Source organism: Gavia stellata, chromosome Z (genome assembly GCF_030936135.1).
Source record: "Gavia stellata isolate bGavSte3 chromosome Z, bGavSte3.hap2, whole genome shotgun sequence".
NCBI lineage: Eukaryota > Metazoa > Chordata > Aves > Gaviiformes > Gaviidae > Gavia > Gavia stellata.
Genome location: NC_082637.1, coordinates 28,412,873 through 28,438,512, shown reverse-complemented (window position 1 = coordinate 28,438,512; position 25,640 = coordinate 28,412,873). Strand labels below are relative to the sequence as shown.

The window sequence follows — 25,640 nt, the reverse complement described above, 5'->3', positions numbered from 1 at the left end:
GAAGTAGGACTATTGGCTTTATTTCAAATCAGGATCAAACTTTCAAAATACCTAAGTCATGTTAGCCTGCTGTTTCTGCTCTGTTGTGCATTCCAGGCTATGGCGTGCCTAAGGTATCAGCTAGTGTGCTGTGCATAGGTGGAAATGGTTGGGAAGTCTGGTTTGAAACAAAACAAAATTATTCTTTTTTTTTTTTTTTAAACTTGTTTTGTTGTTGTTATTTAAGGAAATCTAACCCTGAAGTGAAAGCATTCATGAAGAAGCAAGGATTTGGCATTGACTATGCTAAACTGGAATCTTACTACATTCAGAAGTATGTTGTTTCTTTAATTCTTGCTCAGCTTTTCACAGCCACTATGTGAGGTTAGTGTTGAGGTACAGATACTGAAGCTGATTTAGGTTAGCCTATACTGTTTTCAAAAATTGACACGTATTGGGGACTACACACTCTTTTATTTTAATACACTGAATGCAAAGTTCACACCTTCAAAATGTGGGACACAGCAAGGACATGTAGGCTAGTTCTATGCACACTCTGAATGTACTGGGTATTTTAAACTATGTATCTGCTGTAATGTCAGCACACAGCGTGGGGAGGAAAAGTCCTAAGGGTTTTGCAGCCATTTATTTCTCTTGTTCTTAAATAACATGGATTTAGACACCTGTAGGCATTGCTGGTAGTTCTGAACATCAGTTTGTTTTACTGCACGTGCATATCCTTGTACATGGGAGAACATTGTCTTCGAGGCAGAGCTCTGAAGGACAAAAACGGAAAAAAATGTTTTTTCTTGGTCCCCTGTGCAGTGCTGGGAAAGGCCTGATGTGCTTCAGGGTAGAAAACATTGCTGTGTTGTGTGCCTGTACTGATCTTGTTGAAGTTCACAAACACGATCTTATTTCTAAATTTTAGGATTTTGGACATTGTTTCCTCCTATAACAAAGGATACATGGTCTGGCAAGAAGTGTTTGATAACAAAGCACAGGTAAAATGGGAAAATAAATCAGATACTCTTGCATAACAGCACAATATTGTGGGAGGTTTCCAAAGTAGACTATTAAGTAGATATTGTTGTGTCTCTTAAGAGTTAAAGCAAGTCTGCTGACTTTAGCAAGTCTCCCCAGGTATGGGGCCTGCCTTGAAATTATCATTTATTGAACATGTAAAATAGGTGGAACAGGAACACTGGCATTGAAGTGCTTCCTAAAGGTGAACACAGATAATACAATATGCTTTAGCATCAGAGTAAAGGGTAGGGAAGTTTCTGTGAGTTTCCATGTATTTTTTTTCTTCTCACATAACTGTACATCTGCTTTAGTAACAACAGGTACTCAGCTTTTCAGAGCTGGTCAGACAACAGGTGCATGTAGAGACCCTCTTAGGACAATACTGTCTATAGTATAACCTAGGCTTCACTCTAGTGTGAACTTTGTTTAAAACCAGCAAAAAGCTCATCAGGTTTAGACCTGGGGGTGGGGTGGGGAATAAATTACAAAAGGTAGCTTCCAAAATGTTCTCTTCAAAACAAAATACCCAGTTTTGAAATCCATCATCCTTTTTCCTGATAAGAGCAATTAGCATTGTCTTTAATGTTTTGGGATTATTTGTTTTGTTTTGTTTTTCTCCCTTTTAGCTGAAACCAGACACTGTAGTTCAAGTGTGGATGGAAAACAACTATGCTCATGAACTGAGCAGTGTCACTGGAGCTGGGTTCACTGCTATCCTGGCAGCCCCCTGGTACTTAGACTACATTAGTTATGGGCAAGACTGGAAGAAATACTACAGCGTTGAACCGCTTAACTTCCCTGGTTTGTTACCTTTTTTTATATGCATGTTCTGTGCATGAAAGCCTTTGGTTCATAGTAAGGTATAAATTGAAAGAATAAGGCTATTTAGAGTGGTCGTGCAGTCACTATGATCAGATACACTGTAGTCAAAGGACTTCAATGTCAGCTAGAACCCTGGAAAACTCTCAGATAAAAAAAAGCAACCTTCCACTTCTCATAGGGAGAAGTGTTACCTTCCTCAAGCTTCTGGCACTTGTGTGAGACAGGATGCTGGACTAGGTGGACAGATGCATCATGCATTAGGGGCAGAGCTGTGCAAAATGGCTGTTGGTAGACAGCTAATAATGTTAGCAAGTTTCTAGAGCGTTAGACTGTTCTAGAAAAAGACATGTTCTCTCCCTCTGGCTAAAGCTGATATAAACATCTTACGCTTTCCCCAGGGCTTTCATTTTGTGCAAGGTAGCTCTCAGAGCTGGTTAGGGAGAACCCCTGACTTCATAGCTTTTTCAAAGAATATTTCATGTGTGATAGAATGAACAGTTTCAATCAGGACTGAAATCTCTGAAGCATGTCAGAAGGCTGAGGAATGTCTTCAGAGGATAAAAGGTAAAATCTTTTCTGACAGAGAAGGGAAATGGGTTCTCTCGGCAAATGGCCTGCTGGTTCTCACATTCAGTAACAAGACTACCAAAACGTTAAGTTAGTGCTCAGGATAGGTATTTTATATGATAAAACAAACAACTGAACATCAATCCTCTCAGTACTAGAAAATGAAATTGTTGATATATGCCAATCTTCTGGGCAAATAAAAATTCTAACTTTCTGTTTTGAATTCAGGATCTGAAAAACAGAAAAAACTTCTAATAGGTGGAGAAGCCTGCCTGTGGGGAGAATTTGTGGATGCAACTAACCTCACACCAAGATTATGGTATGAACTGCTTTATCGTTAGATCTTAGAAAGCCAGCTACAAGGAGCATTAATTAATCCAACAGGCCTGTATGTTAGTGGTACCACTGCTCTGTGCTGAACCTGAGCAGCTATAATAATCGATGCTTCTGGATATGCAAGACCTGTTATTAAAAGCTTTACTCTATTCCTGGTTATAGACCATACCTGCTCTAAAACTTGGTGTATCTTCACAGGCCTCGAGCAAGTGCTGTAGGGGAGAGACTCTGGAGCAGCAGGAACGTGACCAACTTGCAGGATGCCTATAAAAGGCTGACTAATCATCGATGCCGCATGCTCCGGTAAGACTAATAGCTGTAGTAAAGCTTGGTTCTCATGCCTTATAACCAATGGAGTTCGAGTACAGGCCTAAACTGCTGGCCTGGAAATAAAGGGAGGAGAGCTAGCTGTCTAATCTGACTATGTAAAAGTCATCCCATGTGTTTTTGTATTCACAGAAGAGGAAGAACAGACACTAAGACAGGAGTTCTAGACAGTTTTGCAACTATTTTCAGAACCCATTAACTTTCTTCAGTGAAATGCTAGAACTCATCTATGTCTCTCTTGCCTCTAAAGGAAAATCCAACACCATGACTGACTTATTTCAGATCAAAAGGATATTAAAGGGCATCTGGGAGGAGTACACAGACAGGAGAAAAAGTAGAGTTTTTAAAAAGTTGTCACTAATTAATTATTAAGACCTGCAGCAGGCAATCAGGTGGAGCTGTTTGCATGAGAGGTGAGCTTGAGTGAGCTATTCTTTCAGGTATTGCCTTAGTGTAGGGACTGAAAGGGGTGGATAAGAAGTCTCTGATAAATTTTAATTCATTTATGACTACTCTAAACACAGTCAGTTCATAACATTCTTCTCTGCAGTTCTTTCCAAAAAAGTACCGAGACAAATTACTGGTTAATTATTGCTAGTGCTGTCTTTGTGTATTTGCAGTTGTAGAAATGAATTATTTCTAGGTCTTAAGACCAAGTTTGACTCCACTTATATATGATACATTTAATATATATAATATATATTATATATATACACAGAGTCAGAGAGCCTTTTAGGTTTTCCCAAATGCTGCTGCAAAATTGGACTGCAGCAAGAATGCAACATGCCATTTAATTTCTCTACAAAAGTTTATGACAAGTCATTGAAAATCACAACACTGTGAAGAAGTATTTCAAGGTAGATACAAATCAGCTTTTTGGAGAACAAAATACAATGGCAGTTACAGTCAGCACTTAAAACTCAAGCATTCTGCTCCTCTTCCTGTAGATGCTTAGTGATTCTGACTGATAATCATGCTGACTTTCACAGTATAAACTAGCTCTTTAATCAAGTTTAAGAATGACTGAAAGACTCAAAGTTTTGACTTGTTGGGTTTATTTCAAGCTGGCTTAAAATAATGCTATAGGAAAATAGCTATACATAAATTGTGTTATGTCTCTCAGTCATGAGAAAAATAGATACATTGAAAGACAGTTAACAAACACATGTTAAAAACAAGATTAAAGGGCTTTAAAAACTGATGTCCTCTCACTTAACAGGATGGTGTACCTCTTGATGGGGCTCAGAGAAAACACTGATACAACTGAACAATGCAGTGTATAGTGGCTGTACCTCTAGGATTAGGGTTTTACAGTGAATTAAGCCATACTATTCCCTGACCTGGTTAACTATTGCTGCATCTCCATCTTCTTCCTTCACGCTAGCACGTGTATTGCTGTATAGGGAGCTGACCCAGCTGCTCTGATAGTGCTAGCATGAGAGATGCAGAGGCAGATTAGGACTACTCCCTGTACTTGTTGCACACTTCCTTAAACTACTTTCTGCTGCTAAAACTGCTTTGCTGGTATATAAACTTACAGGGAACGACTCCTGTTATAAACAGACTACCTTAATAAATAGGCATGTCCTCCTGAAAATTATTCCTTTTATATAGGCTTTAAACCAGAAAAACAATTCCCTTTCCACTGATGAAATTAACATTCCTTGAAGCTGCAGTTCTGTTGCCTTTCATGTATACAGGGCTTCCTTAGCCTACTGTTGAAATAGTACCAAGAAAGCAGTAGTTGCTACTCAGATCTAAACTTGGCTTCCTGTAGGATACAGCAGCCCAAATTGCAAAGAAATAGTGATAGGAGAGGGGAAACAAAAAGGTGGGTGTATATTCCAGACACCTAGACAACAACCCTGTCTTTTACTAAGAGCAGTTCTTGCTTAGGGGCAAGCAATAGCTCAGCTGAGCTATTTCATTATTCAGTTTCTTCCACTGCAGCTCTTAAGTGCAATTTACACCAGTATATATTACCCTACAAATCACTGTAGCAGTACTATCTAGCTCTTAAATATCCAAGAAGCAGAATTTTGACTACTACTACTTTAACTCTGAAACATCTTTTTATACTATCTTACTGTACCATCATAAGCTACAGGGGGGTTGGTTTGTTTTTAAAGCCACATGAGAACATGATAACTTACGATAGTGTAGCTGGAAAAAATCCTATTTACTAACACTGGCTCCCCCAAAAAATGAATGGAAGTGCCATAATTAGAGCTACATATGAAGGAAACATGGGGGTTGGGGACAGGGGAATGCGCAAATGTCAACTGACTTTTTCACATTCTTACGACTTCTCTTCATCATAATAAAAGCAATAGATTTTGCAGAACATTGAGACAACTAGCCCCTGGATTTAACCTTTTCAGCCTACTTTCCAATGTCCTGGTACATCTGCTTGAAACAGAGAACTGTACTTAACTGAAATACAATCAATGGTAGAATAGGGCCCTTTTTCACTCCCTACATAGGCCATCTGTTATTTCTTGGAAGTAGTTTTGTTTACACAAAGATTAAAATAGAGCGCCAGTATCTCTCCTCCTGCCTACACAACCAGCCAGTTGTTTGATTATAATCATACACATTCCACTTTATTTTAACAGCCGTGGCATAGCGGCTGAACCTGTCTTTGTTGGATACTGTGCCCATGAAGGAAGAGGTCAGTAACTGCTGCGAAGACTTCTAGTCAACAACCTGAAGTGCCTCTGGGGGTATGGATATATGTACATGCAGTTTGGTATTTGAACCAAGACTTAAAATTTTCACTTCTAAAATAAAGTTATTTGACATTCTTGTTGGGAGTAAAAATGATGGGGTTTAGCTTTCATTAGAAATAGGGATTCTTCACTGACATCCTGAAGCTTGATACCACAGTTACCAATTTCAGTTTCCTTACATTCTGAAATTGAGGGAAAATAAAGTTAAGACACTATTTAAATAAAAAGCAAAGTATCTTTTGCTTTCAAAGTATCTTATCATTTGCCACTTTTATATGTAACCAGATAATTGCAAATCAGAACCATTACAGCTTAAATCACTCATTCCTAAAAGTTAAAAAAATAAATATTCTTCCCTCAACATACTCCAAGGTGGTAGGCAGGCCTCACAGTCCTGGGATAACTCTGCCTTTCTTGTATTTTTTGCACAGATCTTAATTTGCAGAAGCATCCGTTCCACTTATTTGCTAAAGCAAACTCAGGTAGAAGTTACAACCAGTCCTGAACTCTGGTTCAAACTGGTTTCTAACAATACAGGAAGTAATACTTACAGTTTAATATGTTTATTAACCATATTCTTTTATTTAGCTGAAAAAAAATAATCAAGATACAGACTGCCAAAACTGTAAAGTTATTTCATTTCTAGACATAAACTTCACCAACTTTACTTACTAAAGTAAGAAACAGGCCTAATGGCACATTAAGGTGCACTTAGTGCTCATTTCTATGAAAAGGATTTACATCACTTCTCATTGCAGGTATCTGTAAGATGATAACAATTTGCAAAGCAGCAAATTGTGGTTGCATCTCTAGTTCAGCTGCTTTGAAATTACAAGGCTGTGCCAGAAGAACAGAGTCTCTTGAACCTTCCCTTGGACAGTTAAAAGCACAGTCTGCTCATACAGCTGCTAATTTGTCATTTACCACAACCAGCTGGTCCCAGAAGAACAGACTGGTGTACATAAACAGGCTCCTGAAAATATTTAACAGGGAGCACAGAAAATACCTTTATTGTTCTACAGAGTAAAGCAATCACACCAACCCCATCCTCCTCTGAAGAAGTGCACTTTGCTCTTGACTGTTCAGGGCTTGATAACTGGCAAGCTCCAAAGTGAAGGTTGCTGAGCCTGATGTTAGAGAACGCAAAACTGTTGAGTAGCCCTGGACAAAATGGAGAACACATGTCACTCAATTTAGGATAAAGGGGGGACAAGTTAGCACAGAAAGCTGCTTAGGTCACAGAGAGAGAGACAGAGTCAGAAGTATACTGCAACATACTAGGAAGTTAATTTTTTAAAATTATTGTATTAAAAGTGCAACACGTTCATGAGTCAACCTAATAATACACTGTAAAAAAATATTCTCTGTAAAACCTGTTTTAGTAGTATTTAATACTTCTCTGACAGCTGAAAACATGCTGGTTTAGCAATCTGAATCAGGCACAAAAGCACTACTAGATTTGTGGGCATTTGCTTCAGACCTTCGGTAATTAAAATTCAATAAAAGACATCCATTCCAAACTTACTCATCCATAACAAAAGGAAAAGTGAAGCCTAATTATTTTTAAGCATATAAAAAAAGATCAGATTTGCATTCTACCATTAATAAGATATAATCACATACCATTGTTTCTGCTAGTGGAACAGCAGCAACTACAACTCTGTTATCTTGACGACTCTGGATTTCCTGAATGCTACCTCTCCGCTGTGCAAGGTCAGCGAGTGCTGCACTGAGATGATCTTCACCTACTGTGATTTCTAGGTTCATCAGGGGCTCCAGTATTTGTATACCAGCTTTTTTCAAAGCCTAGATGAAAGGGAGAGTTATGTCGACTCTTTTTTTTTTTTTCAAATTGACATAATATGTCATAACTCAAGCTAACACTGCCTCTCAAATTCTCTACTTCCAAAAGCAATGATATAAAGTCCCCAGCAAGAGCATTATACTGTCAGAGAAGAACAATTGCCAGATATTGATACACATATATCTCCCTAGTAGTGTATCATGCTACTGTGTCTATGGCAGCTTACAGTATCACTGTACCTTTTGCATGCAACGGGAGACACAGGCTGATACCATCGTGTGGGAGGTGTCAGGATGCACCGTCAGTGATTGCACTGTCACATCTATATCCTGAACTGGGAATCCAAGCAAAGGTCCTAGTTAAAAAATAAAAAAAAAACAGAAAAAGAAAAAAGCACATTTGTTTTTCAGAATATTAAGACACATGCAAAAATGTTTCAGCATTAATTTGGAGCTTCTCACTTTCCTCTTTCCCCTCTCCTTCCCCTTCCTCCCCCAAAGAGCATGACTACTGGTCTCGTTCCTCATTTTGTGATTTTGTCATTACCTAGCTTTGCCAAAAAAGACAAAGGAATGCAGACTCATATTTTCTTACTCTCTTTACCAAAGCACAGATAATTTTCAGAACCAGAAATTCCCGAGTGTGCTCATGCATACAACTGTTCCCAAAATAGAAGTTATTTTTTAATACATTGTAATATCTAAAACTTATAAATTAAAACAAGACCTCATTTGAAAAAGTAGTGAAACCTTTTGATTAACCAGAATATCTCCTGTATTTTCCTTTTCTACACAGTGTGATGACAGCAAAGCCTGGTACTACCCCACTACCAAAACTGTAGGGTTAACTCAGTTCCATGAGGGATGAACTATGTCTGGTGTCCTAGGTAGCTTATCTCCCTCCAACCCAGGACTCTGAAACAGCCCAAAAACTGTATTAGACTGGATGGGAGGCCTGAACCACATCTGAGAAAAAACACATAGCTTTTTTCCTACAGAGAACTTGGTCAGATCTATTTTTTTAATATCTTTTTTTAAAGCACTTAATGGCATGAATTTTAGGCTGGAAATAGCACAGTTCTGAAGCATCTTCAACGAGCATGAAGAAAGCACACAGTCAAGACTCATTCCATAGCCAGAGATGAGAGATGCTTTCCAACTCAACAAAGCAACATGGAAAGAACACCTCAACGCTGCCACGTCTAGAGTCACTCTCATTTATCAATCCACTGCCTGTTCATTTTACAGTAAGGGAGAGTTCTTTGACCACAAGTTATGAAATACTTCCTATTTTTAATCAAACAAAGAATGCTTTTCGTCCTTTAGAAAGCCTATACTTCGCAATTAGGTAAGATTTCTTATTGTATACTTTCATGGATTTAACGTTTTTGAAAAACCAAAGAAACCCCATCAGTAACTCTAATAGAAGTGTGGTATGTACATGCTGGCCTCCGAAACCTCTTCTGTCACATCACTGTGGTTTACGTGATATCATCAAGTAAATGCCTTATCTCTTGTAACACCTTGTCTCTTGTACTGGATTAAAAAGCAAGCTGAAAGAACCCCAAGCTCACTGTTGAATGACTGGGAAGAAATCAGCCTTAAAACCAAAGGCATGCTAACTTCCACTCCTGGCATACGGAAAGAAGCGTTTGGCAATTTCTGTAGTTAAGAATGTTCCTTTGCATCTAACGTTAATACATACTTTTAGTTTTCAAGCTGCTAATGAGTTTTTCCTCCTAGAAACATATTAAATTGCTTCTTACAGAAATGTTAGAACAGTGTAGCTGTCATAGCACTTCCTTTACCTTGAATGCATGAATTCATTATTCCATTTTCTATAGCTCCTTGGAGTTCTTTGGGTAGCACTTCAGTGACACTCGCAGCATACGCGATGACAGGTTTTGTTGTTGCTCTCTCCCCTAACCTGGGCCTCACCTCTAACTCTGCAGTTACAAAGTGTCGTTTATCTCCTACTGTTTTGTCCAGTGTATCTGCAGGGGAAAAAAACCCAAAACAACAATTTAGAAAAAAACTAATACATAAAATCAATCTGAAAGTTACTCATAAGATCATTTAAAGCAAATCCAGCTACAAAACCGGAAACAAAATGTTCCTTCTGTTCACTCATTTTACCTGTAGCTTGGGCAGCATTTAGGATGGTTTCTCGGTATGCTATTTGAAGAGGTCCCAAATAAGTCTCAATTCCATATTCACGTTTGATTCGGTCATGAATAATCTCTATGTGTAGTTCTCCCATGCCACAAAGAATAGTCTAGTAAGAAGAAAGTGAAGAGGAAAAACATGCAAAACTCAGGTTTTTATACAAACTGTTTAAGCAAGGACCTGCATGCTCTTAATAGCCGCTTAGAAATATTTCAAATTCTAAGGAGCCTAGAGAGAAAACAGGACTGCTTTAGGTCATCTGACACAAAACACCATATAAGTGAGAGAGCAATTGCCACTACTGTGACCATTAAGATAATGTAAGATGACCATTTTTATAAAGACTATGTAATTCAAACTTTTTAAAATACAGAGCTGTCAAAAACATGCAGAGCACAGGATGACTTCCTCCGCTCTCTAAAGCACAAGTGCACGAGGTTCCATTTTAGTTTGATGCACAGAACTTTGTACGTATATAATATGAACATTTAGAGAGTCCTTTTTTTTCAAGAAAATACCCAATACAGTTCTAAAATAAAATTTGGTTATAAGGTGAGCAATAGAAGATTCATCTTACTTGTCCTGTGTCAGGATCTAGCTTCACTTTTAAACTTGGATCTTCACGCTGAAGGCAGCTCAATGCGTTATCCAAGTCTGTACATAAATATCAAAAATTATATCTAAAGAGACTTCAGTAACTTGAGAATCACAACGAATGTGTAAACATCACTTTCCTCGTAAGGTCAAATCTTATGCTCAGAAGGAATCCAAAGGACACTAGAGAAGCATAGATTTTGGCAAACAAAGTTAAATTACAAGCAACTTGCAACTTCTGATTCTCTCCAACAAACTAACTGCATGCTACAGAGTGATTTAATTTACTTATTAAAACCGCTATTTTCAGAGTGATATTTTGTATGAAGACGGAATGGAATCTGTAAGTGCTTCATCAAGTCAGTAAAAAGTACTGTTCCCTTTTTACAGATAAGAAAAATTGTCAACTAACTCTCATATCATTTGCCTAAATATTTCAAGATGAGTCCAACATGAAAATGTTCAAATGCAAATTATTTTTTTCTGATTCCCTGTTATCTGAACTGCCGAGGAAAGCAGCTACAGAATGATAAACTCACAGCTGAGACTGCATTTATCTACCTTACAGTCTTTGAAAAAACAAACAACACCAAAAAAATCCCCACAAAAAAAATCCAATCCTCCAAAAACCAGGAACACCTTACAACCCAGCAGCTCAGCCTGCAGACGTATTGCTCCAAATCTGCATTCTACCTTGCTCCATTCCATCATACTACACTGGTACTTGTCCTTTGTCCCTGTCACCCCCAACCAAGCTCAGCTTTGTTGGAATGAAGATACAGAATTTAAAGTATGTATTCCCCAAAAGAGTCAAACGGAACCAAGTTCTCTGGTGCAGATTCTTCAGAAGGGCAGTAAGATTACAGGTCACACTGAATAGGTGAACCCTAACTAGACACACAGAAGTCTTGGTAAGTTAAAACTTTGCACCATAGAGTAAAACTGCAAGTGCTGACTGAAAAAAAAAACCCAAAACCAAACCACCCACATTTCAAGGTTATTTGTACTCAGGACACTATCACCAGCACACCAGACTGCAGCAAAACTAAACATGACAGCAGGAAATGAAAGTGCTTCCATCTCTTCTTTCAAAATTAAGAACTGCTGCATTTGTAGACACAAAAACTAGAAAAGTAGAACTACTAATACTGTTTGACATAGTAATAGCGAAGGATACTGACAACCACAATCTAAAATATATCATCTGTGCAAAACACCAAAAAGGGCCTTGTTAGATCACTGACTGATGAATTTGTGCAACTTACTTATGTCAACCAGGTGTGCATGCATTAGGGACAGCATTGTTCCTTACACAGAAGAATACGGTTATGCTTGAATATCTCATTTGTAGAATGTCTTATCATATTCTTAGGTAGCTACGTTGTACCTTGTTGTTTGGCCATGGAAGGAGGTTCTATTGTACAGAAGAAGACTGGGTCAGGGATCTCAACACCTGCCAGCAGAAGGCTCTCTACATCACTGGTAGACCTCTTCTCTCCTCCAGCATCCCTTCCAGCTCGGCGTGCTGCAGCTACTGCTGAAGCCTTTGATGACACTATGGTATCTCCAGTGGCACTCTACAGATCAACACCCAGTGACCCACAAGACATGGGGTGGGGGGGAAATGTGGAAGTTAAACTGGTGCTTCTGGGTAACTTACTTGGAACATCACTCTCCTTCCCCATAAGAGGTCTCTCCATGGCATTACATTGTATTTTAAGAGTTACAATATAAATACAAGCTCAGAACCCTACTAAAATACACCTTCACTTTTCAGTCCTTTCCATGTAATCAGCACTACATCTCCCAGGTCAATTACTGACATCCGTACGTTGTAATATTTCATTTTAGGAGGAAGTACATGTACGTGTACTTCAAATAAATCAAGTTTACATATGTCACAACAGTCACAAACACGTCTGAGATACAGTAACACAAAAGTAGAAAGCACACCAGTGAAACAAGCTCCCTTACAGAATCAGTATTTTCCATTACCTGTTTTAACCCGACAGTAAGGGCAATGTTGCCAGGCATTAGTGATGGTATTTCAATTTGCTGATCAGCAAAAGGCAGGAGCAGCCGGCTCATTCTCTCCCTGAAAATGAAATTCTTTAATTACTTAGGACTTTAACAGACATTGCAATGCTACACTAAACCACACCTCTATCTTACTCACGTGCAACTTTTGTTTATATTATATACAGCTGATTGAGGTTTCAGTGAACCTGAGTAAACGCGAACAAAAACTAGTGGTCCACGACATTTATCATGGAGAACTTTAAACGCTAGGGCACACAGGTCATCCTTGTACCACTGTCTGCAAAATAAAGTAAAAACCACAATTAAAAGCATACTTGTAGGATTAATCCACTCACACTTACCTACATTTCCACTCATTTAAGCAGCAATGTTTCTTATTGTAATAGAGATTTTTTAAAATCGTAACTTATACCAAAAAATATTAACCTAAGCAGTTCCAGCTCCAGTAGGATAGGTAAGATGTCATGTGACTGAGCCAATACTAAAGATGATCCCTAGACCCCAATTTTGTAAAATGTCAATATCCTCAGATTAAAAATAGACTTTAGATCTCTAAAGTGCAAGTTTGACAGCTGGAGATAAATGCATACAATTCCCATTGCACTGACCAAAACAAGTTCAGTACTCAAATGTATTTTTATATCTGCACATCTTTACTGATATTCAACACCTAAGAACAGTAAACATTTTTAAAGATATGAATGTTTTGTTGATATTTTTCATTTTCTCCTTTCATGCTTTCCTACTTATTTTTCCTTTTTCCTGACCTCCTTTTCTCCTTGTACTTACAGAAACTCATATGAACGCTCATTAGGTGCAGGTAAGTACATAGTAATAGCATCCAGTAATGGCTGCACTCCTTTGTTCTTCAGTGCACTGCCACAGAGTACAGGTACCGCTTTCTGAGCTAGCGTGACTCTGCGGATAGCAGACTGTAACTGCAAAAAGGAATTATTTTCTGTTAACATGTGAACTACAATTTAGCCTTAAATTGCATTCCAGCTACCAGATATTGCTAACAAATCCCCAAAAGTTAAGTATGTTTGCAAATATAACATCACTCATCCAAACTCCTTTCAGTGCTTTCAATGAGCTCCAAACCATAAACCTAAATGTTTAGATGCTAAAACAGAAGACGCCGCTTTTAAGATTTCTAAATATTTCATGCAGATCTGCAGCTGTTCTTGTTCTTCTTCTAACAGTCCTTTTAATTCAGGATGTTGTACCTCACCACTTTCAACATGCAGTGGCTGAAGATCCAAGCAATTCACAGTGGTTGAAATGCTACTTTTGTTTGTAAGAATCAGCAGGTCGTACACAAACTGCACTGACTCTACCTGGAAATTTCATTCACCTTTCCCTAAATGCTTTCGCAGCAGCCTGACTTTAAAAAAAAAAAAACAAACAACCCACAAAAACCCTTCCTGAACAAAGGTACCCTACTTTTAAAGTTGTGCCTGGCATGTCTGAGAATCATAGTTAGTGCATTATCATATAAAATTCATACTAAGCTTGAATATACTTTGTCCTAAATTCACAGTACTGTAAATTCACTACAAAAGCTAGTGTGATTTCTTTTGTTGATAAAAAAATGCATGTCTGCAAAATCATGATCTGCATGTGCCAAAGGAAGAAAAACCCAGCCCTTCAAAATAACAGCTAGCAAAAACTTGTTTATAATTAATGAAATGTAAAAATTACCTTGTCAGCTGGTATTAAGTCAAAATTTTCACTATATTCTCCTAGAACAAGTTCAGCAAATTCATCATCCAGATCTGCAACCTTCAACAGAATAGTTCTTTATTATTTGGCATACAGCAGTTTCACAGATAAGTCACAAATCTTAGTTATTTAGGAAATATAGCTGAACAGAGTAGGAACAAAGCCTTTAAAGACATCAGAGATCATAAACTCAAGCCACAGAAAATTACAGAAATGAAGGTTTCAAGAAAGGACAGGAAAGGGGCGGGGGAGGGGAGCGGAAATCAAGTTATAAAACTGCTGTCAGGCAAAACATCAGTGGGAGAGAGAATGCTTGTACTTCTCCCTGAAACCGAAAGAGCCTGCAGCCGTACAGTGACGGCCATAAAGGGTATAACAATGTATTTCAGATCTGCAAACAAGGTGAAGTCTGAAGTAAGCAGCAAGTAACTTTGCGGGCCAACAGATATATAGCTGGAAAAAAGACAAGCCTTCAGGGCATTGTGACCTTCTTCATGGTAAAGGCTTCTAGGTCCAAGAGCTCACCTGTGTTTTCAAACTCTACCACTTAGCTTGACAAATAAATTAACTGCTCTTTAAACCTCGTCTCACATACACCCTTGCACTGTCACAGATTCGGGACACCCTAAGTGCAGAAAGGCACTTTGCCCCCTGTAGTAGCTACCACAGCAATTGACCAAATACTGAAATTAATCACTGATAAGCAATTAGAAGTCTAAGCAAGCTAATAGTTGAAACATGAGACATAAAGGAAAGCGTTCATGTAATTAAGTGAAAGCAAAGTGCACAAGATGGCTGGTATTCGAACTAGTAAATTTGACAGTGTTTCTGATAAGGAGTATTAATAGGATAGAAATATTTTACGAACACAAGATTATCTCAATTATCACACTACTGGTCCGCCCCTTCCTGCTTCAGGAAGGGCCCAGAAACCAAAGGAAAAAACCCCAACACTGTTCTTACAAAGCTTTCTATCTGACAATACATTTCTTAAGATAAGGGCCTGAGTAACAATATCTCCATTTAAAACCTGGAAATTTTGAAAGATTGCCTATGTGTTTTACTGAACTCAGAGCAACATAAATGGACGTTTCCAATTCTGATGTTTCAAAGGAAACTGAAAGCCTAGCATCATCTGTTTATGCATTTCAAAGTTGTATGGAGGGCAGCCCTTCCAGCAAAATGGATCGATATCTGAGATAAACATAGTTGTTAACCTCCCGTATTTTTGCTTACAAAAGTATGCATTCTAATGTAATACACCTTTAAGTTTTATAAAACCAAATTGAATGTAAAATCCCCAACTTTTTACTTGAGAGACTCCAAGCAAGTCTTCTCTCCCAGTACAACCAACTCTTCCAATATAATTATACAAATTACACAAAATAACATGGGACCTTAAAATGCCAGCTAAAGGAAGAATAAAAACACTCTGGACAAACTATTTCAAATGTTCTGCACTGCTCAACAGGCAAATTATTCTTTTGCTTCCATTAATTCTTCCATTCTTCACCCCTTCTAAACTGTGAACTGTTCAAAACCTGGTATCAAGTAGATCAAGTTTCTATTATCTTTCTTAGCTTCACAGTATGACAATTTATGTTAAAGAAATATTTATACTGGTCTTTTCTCATGCCTCCCATGGACTTTTTGGATGGATGTGAAACAAGATTTATGGTGGGCTTCAGCTGCCTCTATCACAGTATTTAGTGCCATTCTGACCAGCCTGCAATATCCCATCCAGCCTCTCACTGTCACTCCAGAAGGGTATGGATAACCTGTAGGTTCTGGGTCATATCCACCAGGCCTCCTGTGAACGGCATCCAAGATGCCATGTTAGCCAATTGAATGCTAAACCTGGTGCCTGCTTTCTTCAGTTCCCTATTTATAGAGCAGGGAGTATTTTCCATTTTACATACATATTGTACAGCCAGGGAGTCTAACTGTCTATGTTCAGCATGTTTTGCCATCATGTGTTAACGTTTCCAATGTGCATCAAGCATCTTTGACAGGTGGAAAGGAAGTGAAGGAAACTTGAAATTAGTTCAGTAAGGACAAATGCAGAATCTTGCACCTGGGACAGAACAAATCCATAGGCTGATACAGAGTGGGGATCAACTAGCTAGGAAACAGCTCTGCAGAAGTCAAACAGAGGGTCCTGCTGGACAAGTCAGCGTGAGTCAGCAGTGACAAAGGCTAACTGCATACCAGGCTGCATCAGCAAGATCACAGCAGGGGGATCAGGGCAAGTGGTTAGTACCCTCTACCCTGCACTTGCGAAGCTGCATCTAAAATACTGTCTGCTTTTAGGTTCCCCAGCACAAAACAGACTGACAAACCACGGGAAGTCCAGTGGAAAACCACCAAGGTGGCTGGGGTGCAGCTGGAGGCCCAGAGAGATGGGTTTGTCTAACCTGGAGAGGCTAAGGGAGGATTCAAATGCTATCTCTTACTACTTCAAATGGTGGTGGTGGGCCTGATTCAGGGAAAAGAGAGCCAGATTCTTCTAAGAGGTACACAAGGAAAGGAGAGTGGCACTGTCGCAGGTTGCAACATGGTAAATTCCCGTTGGACAAAAAGAAATAATGTTTTGCTACAAGGATGGTCAAGCACTGGGACAGGCTGCCTAGACAGACTGTAATCTCCATCCTTAGAAACTTGAAAACTCAACTGAACAAGGCCTGAGCAGCCTGATATAATGCTGAAGTTAGTCGTGCTTTGAGCAGGTCACTGCATAAGACACCTCCAGAGTTCCCTTTCAGCCTATTTTTTCTACTGTTCTAAATAACAGTTTTAAATATATTATGTATTTACTTTAGAACTTTACTTGTTCTATTAAGGTATTTCTGGCATCCTGGACTTCTTGGAACAGGTTGGGATCATCAGGCTCCAGCAGCAGCTTTTGCTCAAAATTTTTTCCATCATCCAAATCAGAAGTAGGTTTCCAAATTATTTGTTCCCTAGTCACAACATCAACCAGTCCTCTGAAGGTCTTGGCCTCCCCAATGGGCAACTGCAAATAGAGTGGAGATTTTAGACAGCTGGAAAAAACTAAGAAAAGAGTTCCATTTGAAAGAAAGCAAATAAATATTTAAATTTCTAAGCTTACCTGTAAAAGCAAAGGTTTCGTCTTCAACTTCTGTTTGATACTCTCAACAGCATATGTAAAACTATATTAAAAAAACAGATACTAAGTTGCACAAAACTTAATGACATAGTAAAATAGGTTTACCATTCCTTATTTACTGCAAAAAATTACTCCTAAAATGCAAAAAATATGCATCTGCATAATCAAAGATGTATATATTAAGTATTACAGAATCACAGAATCACTAAGGTTGGAAAAGACCTGTAAGATCATCAAGTCCAACCATTACAAAAAAAAAAAAACCACCAAAAAAACAACACCACAAAACAAAACAAAACAACCAACACCACACACCCACACACAAAAACCACCACACAAAAAACCAGCCACACCACACAGCACCATGCCCATCAAGCCACGTCCCACAATGCCACGTCCACACACTCCTTGAATACCTCCAGGGAGGGTGACTCCACTACCTCCCTGGGCAGTCTATTCCACTGTGTTACCACTCTCTCAGTAAAGAAATTTTTCCTAATATCCAGTCTGTATCTCCCCTGGCGCAACTTGAGGCCATTTCCTCTTGTCCTGTCACTTGTCACTGGGGAGAAGAGACCAACACCCACCTCTCTGCAACCTCCTTTCAGGGAATTGTAGAGAGCGATAAGGTCTCCCCTCAGCCTCCTCTTCTGCAGACTGAACAACCACAGTTCCCTCAGCCGCTCCTCATAAGACTTGTGCTCCAGACCCCTCACCAGCTTCATCGCCCTTCTCTGGACATGCTCCAGCACCTCAATGTCTTTCTTGTAGTGAAGGGCCCAAAACTGAACACAGGATTCAAGATGTGGCCTCACCAGTGCCAAGTACAGGGGTACGATCACTTCCCTACTCCTGCTGGCCACACTATTTCTGATACAGGCCAGGATGCCGTTGGCCTTCTTGGCCACCTGGGCACACTGCTGGCTCATCTTCAGCCGGCTGTCAATCAACACCCCCAGGTCCTTTTCTGCGGGGCAGCTTTCCAGCCACTCGTCCCCAAGCCTGTAGCATTGCCTGGGGTTGTTGTGGCCAAAGTGCAGAACCTGGTACTTGACCTTGTAGAACCTAGTATTAACATAATTGGCTTGCTCTATGCTTAAGAGAAAATATTCAACTCAATTAGACACATTCTCTTACAAGGTTTTTAGTAATTACTAAAATAACTGTCTAAATACCTTGCCCTGTTTTTGTCCATCTTGTTCAAAAAGCAAATTCGTGGTATCTGATGTCTGTCCGCTTGTCGCCACACAGTCAGAGTTTGGGCCTAAAGCAAAAGAAAAATTGAAAACATCAGTGCTGATAGCTGAATGATACATTCCCCAACACCACTGAGGGACAGAGTTCAGAGAACTGAAGGGAACTGTGCTGAATGTGTTGTGACAATCCCATATCTAGCAGCACACCACAAGCAGCTTTGTCTCATCTCGTCTCTCAGCTGTTGTCATTCCCCTTCCTTGACTAAGGGCACACAGGCATATGGGCAAGGGAACATGGAGAGAAACTAGGCATTACAGGGGATATATACGGAGAAAGCTCAGTAATGTAGAGACTTAAGATTTTATTGCCAAGTTATTTAAGCACACACAGGCAAGCATTTCTTTGGCTACACATCCAACACTAAAAAATACTGTGGTTTTGCTAGTAATTTGTGTACTGCTGAGCCATTTATGACACCCATTTTTATTTGAAAGTTGAAACAGGTATATATGAAAATCAGTTCATATTCAGAAATAGTCTCTTACCAATACATGGAATAATGAAGAATTTCCTACATAGTTTTAGGAAAAACATAAGCAGATCTAACTGTTTTGTTGTTGGGGGTGGGGGCTGTTACTCAGTTCAGGTTCATGTATAATGGCACGTAAATGCTTTCCAATAGCAAGTTACATAATATGACTTGCACTGATTAAAAGTTCTCTCATCTAGGAAAAAGGAAAGGAAAAAGGAAAAGGAAATCTCATCCCTCATCTAGGAAAAAGGTATGTCCCATGGAACACAGGGATTTCAAATGTAACTTTTCTACATGATCAAACTACTCAAACATCTCATGCTATAAAGTCAAATTCCAGCCTGCCTCCACCTCTTCTGCACTATGCCCAAAAGGGCATGCTAAAGAGGCCATTGAGGAGGGAGAAATTCTGGCTGAAAAGTACTAATTTTCTACATGAAATCTGAAAATGAGAAATGAACAGCTGTAATTTCTTTCCACTGGTGGAGCTAGCCGAAAGCATTCACCTCAATCAGCATTTGTAAAGGACAGCAACAAAACAAGAAAAAGCCGCAAACTTTAATGGGAATACCACTTGTTTGCCCCTTATTATCATGGAAATTCCCATATACTACAGGACCTGAAATTAAATGCGAAGCTTCCTGAAGCTGAATTTTGATCAAAGCATCAAGAGATAACACAGAGCAACATCTCTGTATTATTATCACTATTTCAGTCTGATTTAAGTCATTAGACAAAAAGAAAAAATCTACCAGTTATTTTTACCTCAACACCAGCTGAAGCATCAAACACCGCTACCGCTCCATCCAGAACTCTCAAGCAACGCTCAACCTCTACTGTAAAATCCACATGACCTAAAAAACAATCCTCCTTTTACACCATCATAATTTAAACAGGCAACATCAACAGGTCATTACAATTTTTTTACAATTTTTTTTTTTTAAATCATGTCAAAACAACCCTGTCTTCACTTGCAGAGGAATACACCCACCAGTCCTTCAAACACTGTTACATTGCAATACCAGAACTGAAAGCAATTTAGTGTGGAAATGTCTGAGCTCACTTTAAACAAACAAACAACAATCAGCCAAAGCTGAACAGAGCTCAGTACAGGCCTTTTTACTAATGCAATTAAACCATTTAAACATTGCACCATATTTAAAACTACGACTAGGGTTCTACAACACCCCACCTCATCTATTCTCCCCTAATAATGTGAGTACTGCTGAAGTGTAGTACCTGGGGTGTCAATCAGATTGATTCTGTAGTCCTTCCAGTCAAACGTAACAGCAGCAGACTGAATTGTAATACCACGTTCTCGCTCTTGTACCATAAAATCTGTCACCGTGTCCCCATCATCAACATCTGTGAACAGGAAGCAGGATTACAGTTGGATAAGTAAATAATTCAAAAGCTGAAATTGTCTTGGAATACAGATGCCAAGAGAGATTTGGAAAAGCTGTCCCTTCTATATACGTATAAGCTATAAAAACTAGCCTTTTTCAGAAAATTATAATGTCAGCTAATTTACCCAGGCTCCCTTTCAAGGGAACAAATGGTCTGTAACTCAAAGACAAGGAATTCCAACAACGTTTTTGTTGTTCTTAATCCTAGTAATACCATGAGAAACTTAAAAGCAAAGTCCAAAATCATGAACAAACTACAGTTTTAAAAAATCTGGCTGTACTTATTGTATGGAATGTGACTGACATTTTGAAATTCAGTAATTAAAAGATAATCAAGTTAAAACTAAAGTAAAAAAAAAAAACTAACAAAAACCAAAACAAACAAGCAAGAGAAGTAAATTTAAGAGGTGAAAAAGTAGCACAAATGGAGGCTGCTGTGACCCTTTCAAGCTTGAAGAGTAGTTGAAGCAAGGAATTCTTCCTGTGCTATGGCTTCAGAAGAAATGGCTACTTTTTGTTAATCTGGTTTCTTTACAAGTCAAAAGAGAACTAAAGAAACAGCTTTACCAAAACGGCCAATGAGCAACAAGTAAAACAAGAAGAACCTCTAATTAAATGTTAAACAAAACATAATGCACTAAATGTAAAAGAAAAATATGAACCTATGATCTCTCAAACTGCCTTAGAACATAATGGAATGTGCATTAAAATTTCGTTATATTGCAGCACAACTTAGGAACAACTGGCTTCTACGCTGAGTATTCCACCAGCAACCTCTAACTACATTGCGCGTTATTGTCTACTATTAAATCTCTCAAAGCTACTGAAATACAAAAAGTATTTCTAACCTCCAAGTGTTCTTATGTATCCAGAATAATACAGCATCCTCTCTGTTGTCGTAGTTTTCCCTGCATCAATGTGGGCCATAATGCCTATGTTTCGGATTCTGCATAAAGCGAAAACATTGCTTTTACTGTGGTAATTTTTTTATTCAGTGATACTGTTATTTGCATAAGCAATTAATATTCACTGAGAATAGCATACCAGATGAGTAACATTTTTCCTCTGTTGCATATCTGACACAGTGTACATTCTGATACTGAAGTACGGTAGTATTGAAATGGTGGATTTTCTTCAGATCAGTAGTACTCAAGAGTTTTGGAACAGGTTTCCACGCTTCACTTCAAGGGGATGGCCACCTCTTGGCCTTATCCTCACCCACCTGCGCTCCCCACAGGCAGAAGCCGCCTCTCCACCCTCTCATCCATCCCAATCCCCAACCCCTGGTGCCTCAAACAATCGATTGCATATATACCGTTTATGCACCAAATCTAGCATTCAAGTTCCCGTGAAGTTGTTCTTGACTCTGTTCAGCCAAGTCTTCCTTTCCGAAGTACCGTGCCAGTAGCTTCCAAAACTGCTTCGCTAGATCTGCGCATCACAGGCTTGTGATCAGCCCCCATATTCACCATTAATGCTAGCTGAATTCTCCCTTGGGACAGAAGTAGTATTCCAAGGGAACTCCACCCCCAAGCCATTCCCTCGGCAGCTCAGCCCCTAATTACCTTGTCCTCATCACTAAGGCCCTCATCTAACATGGCTGGGCGCTCCCATGAACACAAAGTATATAGCTGCCAAGACATCCCTTTCCCTCGTTCAGCTTCCAGCAATCACCATGGATTTGGAGCTTCCCTAAGAGACCAGTTTTGGTTCTGATGATGCAAACAAGAGACAGTCCAAGATCACTCTTGACACCAACAACTGTTCTATATTGAAAAGTCAGACGGGTAAGAGTAAGGAAATAGTAACTTTAATTTAGAACCTTCACATGAACTATGCATGTGATGGGCATAGCAACAACCCATGACTTTTTATCACATCAATTGCTCTAACTGTTCGTTACATCCAAAAAATAAGCTAGCACAACGCACCTGGATATATGAGGATTAATGACAGAACGCAGAGGCTTAACATCTCCTGGAGGCAAACAAAACAAAACAAGACAACAATTTGTAAGACTGACCCCAATGTAGAAATGATAGATTTTAACAAAACTAAATATACTTACAAAAATTCCTAAAAAGCTTATTAAAAAAAGAAGTCAGAGCCACAACTCATGACAATCTATAATCTCTACCACCTCAGATTTCTAAAGACATGTACTTAATTTTCAATAAATCTCTCTCTCAAAAAAAAAAGAAAAACTCTTCAAAACACTTGTAATTTAGAAACAACAGGAAAAAGCCAACACAGAAAATTACCATCAGCACAGGAAAAAGCCAACACAGAAAATTACCATCAGCACAGGAAAATCTTACTCTGCAGACGCAACAACGAAACATGCCACAGTTCAAGACAACTGTAATGCTGACATTCATCTGAACACGCTGTTAGATAACAAATTTCAAGTCATTTCTCCTTTAAACACTGAAGCTAGACAGCATAATTCTCACGGAGAAAATGTAAACTGACCTAGGTTAAGAAAACATAGGACTGAGGAGTTTTAAATTTGTATTTTCTTGAAAGATATTTCCTCTCTCACACCCTATGTAGTTGGAGAATAAGCTGCCAAGCTAAATTTTTATGAAACTAATCCATAATTTAGCTGCTCAAGCCATTTAAGTTGTGTCTCAGGAACTCACTTCCCTAGTACCTTGGTTTATCTTTGATAGGCCAAACAGAATTCAACTATGTTTAAACTAACACTCCTTCACCATCTACAGATCATCCCTCTTTAACAGAGGGACATTAAAGAGGCATCTTGTAGGTTAACACCTCAACGAGGAGAAAGACTGATCTTAGGAGAAGCAAAGTAGCAAACTGGAAATTCACCACCACCCACCACCACCATCCCCAAATAAAAACTCCAACTAACACTGCCTTTCTCCCTCCGGCTTCTAAAATAACCCACAAAATAACACATTAGTATGTCTGAGATTTCTTGCTTGTCTAAGTCACTGTATCTTCTTGCGTCTGGAATGAAGCTCTGCTTCCATGTGACACACTGAGGTATTCAGCACAGCAAAACTGGGGATAAATACCGTAGCCAGCAAGGACATTGCATAGACAACTACATAGAAACAGTGATATGTAGCAACAGAGACTGTGCTGACATTAGCAACTGAGAAGAGTAAGTCTTCTTCTCAGGTACATGACTGTAGGTTAAAGACTTTTGCTAAGATACACAGTGCTGAATCCATTAACATACTTTTTTGAAGAAGTTGGTTACCCACCAGTTACCAATATTTTCTTCCCGTCTCCATCTTGATGTAGAAAAAGCGGCCCTGACTCCCAACACTACCTTATATCAATTGATTTCCATTCAGTCTCAGTGCAGCAAACCAAAAACTCAAAAAACAGCAAAAATTCTGTTTAATTGAAGTTTTGTTTTCCAAGTATCTTATTTTTTCTCTCTCTTACCCTGAGTCTGCAAAGAAAATACACTAATGATAACGTCAAACTTCCATTTAATCAGATTCCTGTCTTTCTCCCCTTGTCTAATATGCTGGCTATCACCAGTTACTTGACAACCAATGAATACTTCAGGAAACTGGACAGGGGTTCCAGTACGTTTCACAACTGACCTGACTTCTTATACATCTGTATCTTTTCTTTTTCTTATTTTCTAAAGACTTTATATCGTACATCTACTGAGAAAAATGCAGCAATACAAAACACTTCTTTTCAGTCCTTGAACCTTTTAACCACTCTGTTTGTGCTTCATACACCAAATTCTATAAATAATGACCAAAATAATACAATAAAACACAATTTAGAAAGTATTCTTACTCATTTTTAGAGTAATCCCTACTATTAAGAAGATAATTTAGACTTATACCTGGTGGAGAACTGTAGTTTCTTAGACTGCAGTTTTGCTGTGTCACACTTACGACTCTCATTTTTGTATTCCTGAAATACACATGCTTAAAAGGAAAAAAAAAAATCATCTAGAATATTTATCATTATAAATAATTACTTTGTAGGTACATTTTTGCCAGTCTTAAAAATCTAAACTCAAAAAAGTATCTACAGGAACTGATACTGTTGTTAGATATTTATATAAGCTCAAGATATCAGCTGTTTGGAAGCAGAAGCATTGAGGACTTAAACCAAGTCCAACCCCAATATTATTTGGGAATTCCAGTAAAAATCATCAATAGCATCAAAACATGTTGCCAGTAGCCACAATATTTTAAATACATCTAATTATTTGCATAAACAATATAAATTAACAATGACAAACGTTAGGTAATCAAAATCACAGATAAGTAAAAAAGTTTACAGAAAAATTACAAATTCAACTTCCACATTCTGACTTATGTGAAGTCCAATTCCAACATGAAATTACGCATTTTATTTGGATACCAATTTTTAAAGGAAAGACCAAAAATCCCAAAAAAGTTTACTCAGAGTAAGCCAAGTATTTCTTTTGCTCACAGAGGAAATAGCAAAATTTGGGAAAAAGTTTACCTCATTGCACAAACTTGATGACTTCAACGCGTTCACTGAAAACTTCCTCATAATTCTCAACATTCTGGCTCTTGTATCTAAAGCCGTTCCCTGCCAATATAAGTAAACATTCCACAAAATGTTTATGACAAGGAACAGGTAAGTATACTACCTCCATGTAAATCAATCATGAAACTTAATTGTTTTTCAAGTTAGATCAGATTACTGTTTTTCAGATTACTGCTTTGCAGATTAAATCGGTATCAGAGCTGTAAAAATAATGTTATGAAGCCTTAAAAATGCAGCATAAATGCACGCCCTCAAACACTACACATATTCTCAAAGCAATTTGCAAACAGCGAAGCTGAAAAATTAACATCGGAGTTTACACTCACAGATAAACTCTACAGTACTGATTACCGATCAGTGAAGCGTAAATAGCTCTTCTGATCTTGAAAGAGGAAGGGGGACAGGGAAAAGTACATATTTGGGACAGAAGTAAGAGAAAACATTAAATACTTCAAGCTTTCAAGCATCGCCAAAACCACTGCGACACAAGGCCCAAGTGCAGAAGCTTCGAAAGCATTCCCGGCTGGCTGCTGCTTATTTAAGGAGACACTAATACCCAGCTCCAGGGATTTTATGCTTCGCGGCGGTGTTATAGTGAAGGGAAAGACGTTTGCATACAGGTTCACTTCCACCCCCTCATCTTGCGACCCAAACACCCGCCTTCTACAGCCGCCGCTGCGCTTTGCTGACCGGGAGAGCAGGACGGCAGCGGTGCCCTCACACCGCCCGTTACGAGCCCGCCGAGCCGA

General features: G+C 38.8%; 2 protein-coding genes across 4 annotated transcripts in view; one reads left to right on the top strand and one right to left on the bottom strand.

Annotated features, from left to right (window-relative positions):
• Positions 1–8,484, top strand: part of HEXB (hexosaminidase subunit beta) — a 20,111-nt gene extending 11,627 nt beyond the window's left edge. The window contains exons 9-15 of the mRNA XM_059834175.1: positions 227–313; positions 911–983; positions 1,632–1,806; positions 2,623–2,713; positions 2,929–3,033; positions 5,673–5,780; positions 8,386–8,484. Coding sequence (XP_059690158.1) covers positions 227–313; positions 911–983; positions 1,632–1,806; positions 2,623–2,713; positions 2,929–3,033; positions 5,673–5,736 — 595 coding nt within the window. The 3' untranslated portion in view covers positions 5,737–5,780; positions 8,386–8,484. The remainder of the gene's footprint in view (positions 1–226; positions 314–910; positions 984–1,631; positions 1,807–2,622; positions 2,714–2,928; positions 3,034–5,672; positions 5,781–8,385) is intronic.
• On the bottom strand, positions 6,818–25,640 carry GFM2 (GTP dependent ribosome recycling factor mitochondrial 2). 3 transcript variants are annotated; one of them, XM_059834174.1, is made up of 21 exons: positions 25,582–25,640; positions 24,844–24,933; positions 24,212–24,296; positions 22,305–22,350; positions 21,222–21,319; positions 20,207–20,332; positions 19,733–19,821; positions 18,414–18,502; positions 17,221–17,281; positions 16,939–17,124; positions 14,091–14,171; positions 13,179–13,327; positions 12,526–12,666; positions 12,345–12,444; positions 11,737–11,926; positions 10,333–10,409; positions 9,726–9,864; positions 9,398–9,583; positions 7,830–7,945; positions 7,410–7,592; positions 6,818–6,947 (listed from the first exon to the last, which is right to left on the bottom strand). In XM_059834174.1, the coding sequence occupies exons 2-21, from the start codon at positions 24,904–24,906 to the stop codon at positions 6,819–6,821; spliced, it is 2,334 nt and encodes a 777-aa protein (XP_059690157.1). In that variant the 5' UTR covers positions 24,907–24,933; positions 25,582–25,640; the 3' UTR covers position 6,818. The 3 variants fall into 3 exon arrangements, with proteins under 3 accessions (XP_059690157.1, XP_059690156.1, XP_059690155.1); XM_059834173.1 differs by lacking the exon at positions 25,582–25,640 and adding an exon at positions 25,342–25,517; XM_059834172.1 differs by lacking the exon at positions 25,582–25,640 and having other exon boundaries at positions 24,844–25,517.

What these genes read in the sequence shown, in the direction of transcription:
- GFM2 (XM_059834174.1), bottom strand. Translation starts at nt 24,906, where the DNA reads ATGTTGAGAATTATGAGGAAGTTTTCAGTGAACGCGTTGAAGTCATCA. An exon ending in AATATAAACAAAAGTTGCAC is followed by an intron (nt 12,445 to 12,525) that starts GTGAGTAAGATA and finishes TTTCATTTTCAG; the next exon opens with GGAGAGAATGAGCCGGCTGC. An exon ending in AATGAATTCATGCATTCAAG is followed by an intron (nt 7,946 to 9,397) that starts GTAAAGGAAGTG and finishes TTTTTTAACTAG; the next exon opens with GACCTTTGCTTGGATTCCCA.